Here is a 12,337-nt window from a genome sequence, read left to right on the forward strand (position 1 = left end):
AGGCATTAAGGGGTTGGCTGGGTCCCCAAGGATAACTATAGGCATTTCAACATCCCCAACAGTTATTTTCTGGTCTGGGAAGTAAATCCCTTCCTGCAGCCATTTAAACAGACCAGGGTTCCTGAAGACGAGAGTGTCATGAACCTTTCCCGGCCATCCCACGTTTGATGTTGGTGAAATGTCCCTTGTGATCCACCAGTGCTTGCAGCACCATTGAAAAGTACCCCTTGCGGTTTATGTACTGGCTGCTCTGGTGGTCCGGTCCCAAGATAGGGATATGTGTTCCATCTATAGCCCCACCACAATTAGGGAATCCCATTGCAACAAAGCCATCTACTATGATCTGCACATTTCTCAGAGTCACTACCTTTGATAGCAGCAGCTCAATGATTGCATTGGCTACTTGCATCACAGCAACCCCCACAGTAGATTTGCCCACTCCAAATTGATTACCGACTGACTGGTAGCTGTCTGGTGTTGCAAGCTTCCACAGGGCTATTGCCACTCTCTTGTGAACTGTGAGGGCTGCTCTCAACTTGGTATTCTTGCGCTTCAGGGCAGGGGAAAGCAAGTCACAAAGTTCCATGAAAGTGCCCTTACGCATGTGAAAGTTTCGGAGCCACTGGGAATCATCCCAGACCTGCAACACTATGCAGTCCCACCACTCTCTGCTTGTTTCCCAGGCCCAGAATCGGCGTTCCATGGCATGAGTCTGCCCCATTAACACCATGATCTCCAAATTGCGGAGGAACGTGGTTTTAGAGAAAAGTGTGTTCATGTCCTCATTGCCATGCTGCTGTCGCCTCCTCGCCTGGTTTTTCAGGTGTTGGTTCTGCATACACTGCACGATAATGCGCGAGGTGTTTACAATGGTCATAACTGCTGTGGTGAGGTGAACAGGCTCCATGCTTGCTGTGCTATGGCGTCTGCTCCTGATCGGGCAATCCAGGGAAAAGGGTGCAAACGATTGTTTGCCGTTGCTCTGGTGGAGGGAGGAGCAACTGACAACATGGCTTTACAGGGAATTAAAATCAACGAAGGGGGTGGCTTTGCGAGAAACAGAATGGCCCCCTCAAGTATAGAACTCAAAACTGGGTTTAGCTGGCCGTTGATTTCACGGAGGAAGGGAGGAGAAAATGAATACAAAATAAATCTGGTCTATTTCTTGTTTTGATCCACTTCATCTATCTTTATAGATCTTGCTGCCAGCAGACTGTGCACTACGAACGCTAGCCATTGTCATCTCCTGGGTGCTCGGCAGAAGACGGTGCAGTACGACTGCTGGCCCTTTTCTTCTGCTGGTTGCCGGTAGGACTGAATCGCCATGAGACGAAACTTAAAAGGGAAATGACCTGGCTGAGTCACTCCCATGTTTTCCCAGGCACCCCGACCTCATTGAGGTCAGTTAAAAAAGCACCCTGGACTAGGCTGATGACGGCTACCAGTCATACTGCACTGTCTGCTGCCAAAAGGCAATAAACTGCTGCTGTGTAGCAATGCAGTACCTCGTCTGCCAGCACCCAGGAGACATATGGTGACGGTGAGCTGAGCGGGCTCCATGCTTGCCGTCTGCACGGGTAACCCAGGAAAAAAGGCGCGAAACGATTGTCTGACATTGCTTTAACGGAGGGAAGGAAGGGGGGCCTGATGATATGTACCCAGAACCACCCGCGACAATGTTTTAGCCCCATCAGGCATTGGGATTTCTACCCAGAATTCAAATGGGCAGTGGAGACTGTGGGAACTGTGGGATAGCTACCCACAGTGCAACGCTCCAGCAGTCGATGGTTGCCTCGGTACTGTGGACACACTCCGCCGACTACATGCACTCGGAGCATTTGTGTGGGGACACACACAATCGACTGTATAAAAATGCTTTCTACAAAACCAACTTCTATAAATTCGACCTAATTTCATAGTGTAGACAAGGCCCCAAAACTAATAATAGATGTTATAAGGTAAGAAGTAGGCTATTCTGAATTAACTTAACTATATTCTACATGTTTTAAGACTGAAATGAAATCACGGAATGGCTTTATGTTAATTAAAAGGCAAGTTTAGTAGTGTTAATAGCCTCAATGCCATAATTGTGATCATTTTGTTTTAAAATTAGAAAAGAGAGTTGTATACAGGGCCTCACAAAATCTAATAGCCCTGGGCCCACAGGAGAGTTAATCCAGCCCTGTTCGCATAAGAGTTTGAAACTGAGCTAGTGCAAAAGTCTACACAAGATTGGGTCCGAGTCCATACCCAGTTTCGGTAAGACTACTTATGATCCCAGTGCTTCTCTGTAGTCACATAAGAATAAACATCAAACACTGGAAAATTGATTGTGGAAACAAAAGCCTAGACCATGTAAAACGTTTATATACTGCTGTATGGATGTAGTTTGGTAGGTAAATTTCCTCCACTTCTCTTGTAATTCCCTTTCAGTATCTTAAAAAGAGATTGCCAGACAACACAAAAAATATTTTAGCTGTGAAATTGCTTCATCATGTATTCATAGGCCACAAATGATCTAGTAGCAACATAAATACCATTACTGTATATATTGGTTTCATCGGACCCCCAAGCATGCTGTTTCCCAATTTATTCCCCCCCCCCCTTTTAGGAGCAACAAAACCCCATGGACTGGTACTGACAAGACAACAAAAGATAAAATAGAGAGTTGATAAAGGGAAGATTTAGCTTTGGGTAAAACTAACCAGGAGGCTGAATTGGGAAGAAGTAAATCAGGGACAGAAGACTAAAGAGAAAAGAACTCATTCAGAAGGAGACAAGTTCCTGATAGGAGGAGGAGAAGGCAAGTGAGGGCGTGGACTTGGCAGAAGGGGTACACAGAGCAAGGAGGTAAGTGAGGCACAGGAGAAGAGAGCAAGGAGAAGTAAAGTGCAGGGGGTGGGGAGGAGGGCAGGAACGGGCAAATGAATAAGGAGAAGAAGAATGTGGAGCGAGAGGGTGGGGAAGAAGAGGAAGGCACGGGGGGGGAGAAGAGGAGGGGCACAGAAGAGTAAGGGGCAGCTGAGAGAGGCAAGGAGTGGGGAGGGGCAAAGTGAAGGGTAGCGAGGAGGAAGAGGGGGAGGTGAGAGAAGAGTAAGAGGCAGAGGGATGTGGACGAGGGAGGGAGGGGGAAATGATGGGGGCGGAGGAATCAGGGCAGAGCGCGGGGAGAGGGGCAGGTACCTTGCGCCCAGCGGCAGAAGATGGTATCAGCGAGCCCGCCGGGCCCGGCTTTCTTGCCCCACACCAGGTGGACGAGCTCCTGGCTCAGCTCAGACATGACGGGGCGGCGGCTCTCGGGCCGGGCGGAGGCGGCAGCTCCTGGCGCTAGAACGAGACGGGGCTGCTACCAACCCGCTTTCCCTGAACATAGGAAGGGGCCGGAGCAGAAGCGGCTGCCGGGACCGGGGGAAGGGTCCAGCAAACGGCCGCTCACACAGGAGGGGTGAGGAACCGCCGCAGCCGGCTCTGCTAGGTTTCACTCAGCGGACTCGCCTCCACAAGAAGCTTCCGGTTCCTCTCCCTGGTGAACCGGAAGGGGAAGCGCCGCTCAGCCCGTGACGCTGCCCAGTCACAGCCCTTCAGTGGGTTTTGTCTCTCGCTGGGCGGTGGCCCCAGCTCGCGCCCTGGATGCCGCAGGCTGCGAGAGCGCGAGGCTGGGAGCAGCCGTTGGGAGTGTTGTGTTGGCCCACGCGGCGCCTCGTTCCCCGCGGGGCGGGGCGGGGCGGGGCGGAGCTGCTGGTGCGGAGTCTATAGTCCGAGGGCCCCGGCGAAGCTGAAGATACACCTGAAACCCTTCCCCGCGCCTGTGGGCCCTGGCGGCTCGGGCTGTGTGGGCCGAGGGAGGGGTTGTGATGCAGCGGATCTAGGTCCCGGGGCAGAGCCCCTCTCCTGGCCAGCCTGAGGCAGCCCAGGCATAACCCCTTGTGGGGCCACTTGCCCAGCACGGGCATCACCCTGCCTCTACCCCTTCCCTGGGTAATCTTCACCACAGATTCTTCACAGGTCTACCTGTGTGTGCCAGACCTGCCTCCTCAGCCTGTCTCTTTGAGAGCTCCTTGTGGATGTCTAGCTACCAGCTCAAGATCAATGCGGCTGGAACAGCGTTCTTCATCTACCCCACCACCACCACCCAAAAAAACCAAAAACAAAACATCTTGCCTCCTCCATTGATCACTGTAGAGTTCACCACCATCCTGCCGGGCGCTCAAGTCCGCAGCGTGGGCATTATCTTTGAGTTGACCCTCTCTCCAGGTCCTCATATCCAGGCTATGTCTATCTGAAGAAGTGGGTTTTTTACCCACATCGGAAAGGCTGTATCTCAACAGATGCTATGCAGAAAGCATCTGCAAGATTTAGACCTAGCCTGGATATGAGGACCTAGAGAGAGGGTCAAGTCAGAGATGATGTCCACGCTGTGGACTTGAGTACCTGGCAGGATGGATGCATCTGAAGAAGTGGGTTTTTTACCCACGAAAAAGTATGCCCAAATAAATCAGTTAGTCTTTAAGGTGTCACCGGATGCCTCGTTTTTGTGGATACAGACTAACACGGCTACACATGACAGCCTTTCCTATGCATCCACACTGCTAAAAGTTTGCCAGGCTCTCATCACCTCTTGCCTTGGTTACTACAACATCTTTCTCTTCGGCCTTGACAAAAACAATCATGACCCCCACCCCATGTCCATTCTGAATGCCGTTGCAAAGATCATTGTCCTAGCTTGTCACTTTGGCCACGTCACCCCACTCTTTGCATCCTTTCATGGGCTCCCTCTTCTGTATCATGTCAAACAAGCTATTTGTCTTCATGTTCAAGGCTCTTCACAGACCTGATATCTTTCATTTAGTGTCAAAAAGTCAGTTCCTGCCACCTCCATTGCTCACTTGTTAAATTTCAAACAAACACCTACTATATTGCCCCTCACACTTGGAAGGAGTTCCCCATAAGTGTCCACAAAACTAACTCATAATCCTCCTTTAAACCCCTTCTTAAAATTATCCTTTGCTGTGATGCTTCTGAAAAATTTGACAACGATATGGCTTGTGGTATACTGAGACCACAGCCTAGCTTGCTGAATAATATTGCCCTATTTCCTTGTACTCCCCTATCTGTCTGTATCAATCCATTGTCTCATACTTAAATTGTCTCATACTTAGCTTTCAGAGTAACAGCTGTGTTAGTCTGTATTCGCAAAAAGAAAAGGAGTACTTGTGGCACCTTAGAGACTAACCAATTTATTTGAGCATGAGCTTTCGTGAGCTACAGCTCACTTCATCGGATGCATACCGTGGAAACTGCAGCAGACTTTATATACACACAGAGATCATGAAACAATACCTCCTCCCACCCCAGTGTCCTGCTGGTAATAGCTTATCTAAAGTGATCATCAAGTTGGGCCATTTCCAGCACAAATCCAGGTTTTCTCACCCTCCACCCCCCCACACACAAACTCACTCTCCTGCTGGTAATAGCCCATCCAAAGTGACAACTCTCTACACTTGTTATCTTAGCTTGTTATCTGTTTGGGGCAGGTGCTGTCTTTTCTGAGTTTGTATAGCACCTAGTGTCCTAGTCCATGACTGGGGATCCTGGACACTACAATAATAATAAAAACAGTAGTTACTGGGCAGGCTGGGGCCTTGTTCCTCCCGGTACCCAGGTCCCTGCCTGCCCAGGCCTTAGGAGGCAGGACTTACTCCCCAACCATCGGAGCAGAGGGCTCCTGCCAGCGCAGAAGAGCCATGATTGGGAGACAGTATGCCTTGAAAAGGGCTTGGTTAACAACCCCAGAGATGAGTAGGAGCAGCTTCCATATCACAGAGCTATTGATGCAGGTCGTGTTGCTGTGGCGACTTGTGGCCTACTAGTCTATGTACTCTGGGCCAAAGGAGGGAAGAGATGGTAATCTGCCCTTGCTTGTCCCACACCTCACCCCCCAAAAGCGGGACATTTCTACTAAAATAATCAGCAGTGCTATAGTTAATACAGCAGTTCCAGTTGTGATAATTGGGCTTCTGTGCTAACTGTGGTATGATAAAAGTGAAAAGCAGACATGGCCTAGACTTGGAGACCTGTCTTGGAGGGATTATGGGAAAGAGCATGGGAGGAGTTGGGCAGCTGTGGATGGAGAAAGATAAAAGGCTGCCCATTGCTTTCTCTTAGGGTTTGTGTACATTCAAAAGTTATTCCAGAGTAAGATAGGGTGTGAATTTAAAGCAGAGTATTCTGGAATACTTCCCTGTGTGAACACTATTATTCCACAATAAGAGTGCCTTTTTCTGGTTTATCTTGAGGCACTTTCAAAGTGGAGTAAACTAATTTGGAACAAGACAGCAAAGAGTCCTGTGGCACCTTATAGACTAACAGACGTAATGGAGCATAAGCTTTCATGGGTGAATACCCACTTCGTCGGATGCATGTAGTGGAAATTTCCAGAGGCAGGTATAAGTATGCAAGCAAGAATCAGGCTAGGGATAACGAGGTTAGTTCAATCAGGGAGGATGGGGCCCTCTTCTAGCAGTTGAGGTATGAACACCAAGGAAGGGGAAACTGCTTTTGTAGTTGGCTAGCCGTTCACAGTCTATGTTTAATCCTGAGCTGACGGTAATTAACGTCCACCAATGTAATATACGCCATCATGTGCCAGCAATGCCCTTCTGCTATGTACATCGGCCAAACTGGACAGTCCCTACATAAAAGGATAAATGGACACAAATCACATATTAGGAATGGCAATATACAAAAACCTGTAGGAGAACACTTCAATCTCCCTGGACACACAATAGTAGATTTAAAGGTAGCTATTCTGCAGCAAAAAAACTTCAGGACCAGACTTCAAAGAGAAACTGCTGAGCTTCAGTTCATTTGCAAATTTGACACCATCAGCTCAGGATTAAACAAAGACTGGGAATGGCTAGCCAACTACAAAAGCAGTTTCTCCTCCCTTGGTGTTCATACCTCAACTGCTAGAAGAGGGCCCCATCCTCCCTGATTGAACTAACCTCGTTATCCCTAGCCTGATTCTTGCTTACATACTTATACCTGCCTCTGGAAATTTCCACTACATGCATCCAACGAAGTGGGTATTCACCCAAGAAAGCTTATGCTCCAATATGTCTGTTAGTCTGTAAGGTGCCACAGGACTCTTTGCCGCTTTTACAGATCCAGACTAACACGGCTACCCCTCTGATAATTTGGAACAAGGCACTCTTATTCCAGATTAAGAGTGTCCCCATCTGGATTTATTCTGGAATAGTTTTCCAAAGAGTGAAGATGACCGTCTTTCCCAATGTGTGGATGAGATTGGGACAAGACTGCGAGTAAACTGGTTGAGACGCAATTCACCCAAAACTGACATAATGATACTTGGTTGAAGGAAGCAACCAGTGATAAGGTACAGATTATAGTATACCAACCACTGTCTGAGGGAATGTACCCACCATTTGTTATCTGAGTGTGTAATTTGCTGGTAGAGCCCAAGATGCTTTTGCAGAATCAAATAAAAGCTGTGGCTAGGAAAGTTTTTTAACATTTACATCTAGTCACAAGGTATCGCAAACATGTCCTCTTCATTATTTACCACTCACCCAATCTTTGAGTCATTTAGCAACTTTATCCGGGATGGTATGATGTTTTGTTCCCTATTATTGAAAAAACTGTTAAATAGAATAAGGCCATGACCTGATGCAGGACCCCACTAGAAACAAACTTGCTTTATGATGCTGATTCTCCATTTACAATGACATTTTGAGACCAGTTAGCCAGTTTTTAATCCATTTAATGTGTGCCATATTAATCTTGTACTGTTCTAGTTTTTTAATCTAAATGTTGTGTGGTACCAAGTCAAATGCCTTACACAAGTCCAAGTAAAGACATCAACACTATTATTTTTATCAACTAAATTTGGAATCTTATCAAGAAAAGATAGGTTACTTTCACAGAATCTATTTTCCATAAACCCATGTTAATTGACATTAATTATATTACTCTCCTTGAATTCTTTATTAATAAAATCCCATATCAACTACTCCATTATTTTGTCTGGTATCAATGAGAGACTAACAGGTCTATAATTATCTGGATCATTCCCATTGACCCTTTTAAAGTATTGGCACAACATTAGCTTTCTTCTGGTAATCTGGAACTTCCCCAGTGTTTCAAAATTTACTGAAAATGAACATTTATGGTCCAGCCATCTCTTTTCAATGCAAGTTTTCTGGACCTGCTGATTTAAAATAACCTAACTTTAATAGCTGCTGCTTAACATCATCTAGAGATACTAGTGGAATGGAAAGGGTGTCATTATTATATAATAGCACTACATCATCTGTTTTTTCACCCAACGACAGAACAGAAATATTTATTAAATACTTTTACCTATTCTGCATTATTATAGATAATTCTTCCATTTCCGTCTAGTAGTATATCAATACCATTGTTAGGATTCTTTTTGTTCCTAATATACTTTTAAAACACCTTCTTATTAGCTTTACCTCTTTTGGCCATATTTCTTTGTGTCCCTTGTTTCCCTCATCAATTTTCTACAGTTCTTAACTTTTGATTTATATTCATGACTATCAACACCTCTTTCTTCCATTTGTTATATATTATTTTTTTATAGCTGCCCTCACTTCTCCTCTAAACCAGGTCAGTTTTTTAACCAGTATGGCTTTGAGGCTGGACTGGATGACCTTTCAAGGTCCCTTCCAGCCTTAGGTTTCTATGGTTCTTATAGTGTTTCCATATTCCCTTAGGGCAGAGGTACAGGAACATCTGGGGGGCGTGGCGAGGCCCAGGCTAGCCCCCATGGGGGCTGTGGAGGGAGCGCCATCCAGCCCTTCGCCGCTCTCAGATCTGCTCCCGTACCACCCCCAGCCACATTCCTGGCCCCATGCCTTGCCCCGCCTCGGCCACTGGCAGCAGCTCCGTTCCTGGCCCGGAGTTGAGCCTGGGGCCAAGGCTGGGAGTGGAGCTGTACCTGGTCACGGCCCCAGCTGCTGGCCCCCACCACAGCCCGGCTGTGGCTCCGCTCCCACCCCCTGCCTCAGCTCCTGGCCGTGGCCCCATTCCAAGACCCAGACCGACCCCAGCTGTAGCTGCAGCCTTGGCACCCTTATCCCTGTCCATCCCTGAGCCCTGGCTCTGAAGAGGGGCGGGGGGGGGGCGCAGATAGGGGCAAGGGGGGCACAACCCTTAAAAGTTTGGGGACCTCTGCCTTAGGGCTTTAAGGCCTGATCAAAAGCCCACTGAAATCAATGAAAAAACTCCTATTGACTTCAGTGGACTTTGGATCAGACCTTTAGTCCCCAGCCATGCCTTGTTTATGCTATATATCTCTGTGAGGGGTAAGCAGGGAGTGGACTCTCTGCTTGCTGGAAGACAGCAGGGCCTAGACCCTGTCACAGACCCTTTGTCAGAAACCTACCATTCCACAGAAATTGTGGAGCAATTGCTTTAATTTGGGGATAATGTTGTGACTCAGAAAAGCAGTCTTTCATGATAGCTATACTTCTAAAGAGAGGGTTCTCTCCAACAATTTTCAGTCCACTATTACAAGGATCTGTGATGGAATAAAAAAGTGGTATTGATCCAAGTATGCCCACAAAGAATGCACAAAGCTTGGTTGAAGGTACAGGAGGTGCAGCTACGCAGCAGTTAATACAAAGTAGGAAACGAAGAATGTTACGAATTTTAGACCTGCAAATACCAGAAAACTAATTGCAAAATAAGGAAAAAGTTAACACTCTAATAATCTTGAGAATACTCTTTATATATACTGTATTAGCTGATCAGAAAATTTCAAAAAGCCTTCCTAACTACTAGAACCTTAAAGGGCTCAAGCACCAGAATTTCAAAGTGGAATGCTTCTTAACCTGTCTGTGCAGCAGATATTTTAGGGACTGTTAGCGAAATATTTTGGTCTTTCTTAGGTTATTCATATAAACTGTTGAAAATATTTCCAGAACTACTCTTTTGCTGGGAAGCACCCATTTTTGTACTATTATGGGTGCATGAAAAGGAAAAGACCTACATGGATTTTATTGAAATTAATAACAGTGTCTCTTCTGTCTGAGACACGTTTTTAATTGTCTAAATATACCAATATGCTGATTGATTTTATTAAAGAATAGAACTATCTAGTTTTAAACTAGTTTTGTGGTTGAGTCTCCATCACTGGAAATTTTTTAATCAAGACAGATTTTTTTTTCAATAAATGTTCTACGTCAAACAAGAATTAATTCAGGGAAAACCAATGGCCTGTGTCATGTAGAAGATAATGCTATCTTCTGTCTTTATAGTCTGTTAATCTAAATCATTTATATTCCTAGGTAATAATCATCATCACTAACAAAACTGTTCTGATAACGCTGTCTTCCTTCTATAAAAGCTAAAACTAAAGGGACTAGTTTTCTAACCATTCTGTGGGTGGACCTACCACAGAAACTTTATGAAAGTTCTGCTTATAGATGACAGAAAAAATGGGGTTGTAATATTTTACTTGTCTAATTTGTCATCACCCAGTACTACTTCTGAATGTTTTATTGATAGTCTAAGTGTGCTTAGCCTATGTGTCTTTTGCAAGCCTGCCAATATTCTGGTTCAGCAGATACCAGTACAGCAGCCGCTTGCTGGAATTGTTAATCTCTTTTGGGTGCAAGTACTGAGGATTGATCAGCACGTGGCACTGTTGTACTTCTTTCTGCTATAGTAAGAAGTGTCAGAGTTTTCCAGTACAGTGCCATTTCCACATTCCCATTGACTTCTGATACTGGTTTGGGTACATTAATAAGATATTTCATCAGTGTCTTTCTACACAGAATAACTGCATAAGGTGCTTAACTGAAGCATATTCCCTGTCTGCAATGGCATTGTGCGTCTTGAAAGTATTGGCCTAATTTTGCGCTTATACTAACGTAAATCAGGAGTAACTCCAGGGAGCTTAATGGAATTAAACTGTTGTAAGATCAGTATAAGAACAGAATCAGACCCCATATTTCGTACAATAATTCGTCTTTTCCTTCTTGTTCTGCAGTTTTTTTCCATTTTGAATCAATGATGCATAGTGTATAAGGTGCTTTACAATGTTACACAAAATGGTTAATTCCCTGCAATTGTAATGCACTTTCCTTACAATTTTCAAGTGCCTATGGTCATGGAATAACAAATATAACAGACTGTAGGATTAAAAACAGTTCATGGAGGAGGGGGCAAAGAGTAGGCATAGAGGGAAATGTTTCAAGCTGGACATAAGGGTGAGAGAAGGATGATCACAGGAGCGCTCCCCAGTTTGTCTGATTTAGTGCATGGAATGCTGAGCTAGAAGCCGGTATATGGCAAATAGAGTTCAATGTAGACAAATACAAAATAATTAGTCTGGGAGCAAGAAACCAATCTAGGGAATATGTGCCAAATAGAACAATCAACCAGTACACTGGCCAGGGAAAGCATCAGGGAATTATTGTGGAAACATCATCAGGCCAGTGCACAGTATCAGTAACAACAATGAAAAAAGGCAATCAGTATAGTAGTTGTATTAACAGCAGCACAGAATACAAAATAAAAGAGGTGAGGCCTTGGCTGTCTAAGTCATTTGAGTTAGCCTGCCTAAGGATTACTGATTCATATCTTAAAAAGTGTGCACTCACAAATTCCAGTGCCATCATAAATGTTATGGGACTGTGTGCACACTTGGTAATGTGTTTGTATAGTCACACGGGGCTAAAATGACACATGCATTTGAGAAGATTTATGCCACTTTATGCAATACAGGTCAAGATACTCAGAAAATGTATTGTTGCCTTTAATAGAGTGGGGCAATAAAGTTGATACCAAGTTCAAAGAATTCAAATATATGCTAAGTGAATGATGTCTTGGTTGTTCATTGACATTTACAACTTAGATGGAGGAGTGGGGGGGGGGTGCGTGCATGCACATTTACTGGAGGGGGTGAGGTTGGACTTGGTGGACAAAGGGATTAAGAGGTGAGTAGGGATCTATTACTCTGTTTTGGAGTTAAGAATGTACCAGTACTTTTATTTTTCCTGTTTGAATACTGATTGGCACTTCTGAAGTCCAGTGGGGAAGCTAATAATTCACTTAATTTTAATATGCCAACTGATCTGCATGTTATAATGATAACTGTGTACTGCTTCACACAAGTAGAACATTCCTGTATATAGTATGAATCTGACCTCTGCTCTGTGTAAAAGGTGTGACTCAGCATGGAAAATATAATTTAAGAAGAGGACAGTTACGTGTGGAAATAAATGCCATTTTGTTACTCTGCAGCATTGCTTGAATATCTCCAAATTAACATGCACATTTAGTCTTCTTA

General features: G+C 45.1%; 1 protein-coding gene across 1 annotated transcript in view; it reads right to left on the bottom strand.

Moving 5' to 3' along the window:
* The window catches only part of MINDY3 (MINDY lysine 48 deubiquitinase 3), a 96,924-nt gene extending 93,406 nt beyond the window's left edge, over positions 1 to 3,518 (bottom strand). The window contains exon 1 of the mRNA XM_048838035.2: positions 3,184 to 3,518. Within this exon, the coding sequence (XP_048693992.1) occupies positions 3,184 to 3,280 (97 nt within the window). The 5' untranslated portion in view covers positions 3,281 to 3,518. The remainder of the gene's footprint in view (positions 1 to 3,183) is intronic.
* Positions 3,519 to 12,337: the final 8,819 nt, after the last annotated feature.

The sequence above is a fragment of the Caretta caretta genome, chromosome 2 (assembly GCF_965140235.1).
Source record: "Caretta caretta isolate rCarCar2 chromosome 2, rCarCar1.hap1, whole genome shotgun sequence".
NCBI classification, from domain to species: domain Eukaryota; kingdom Metazoa; phylum Chordata; order Testudines; family Cheloniidae; genus Caretta; species Caretta caretta.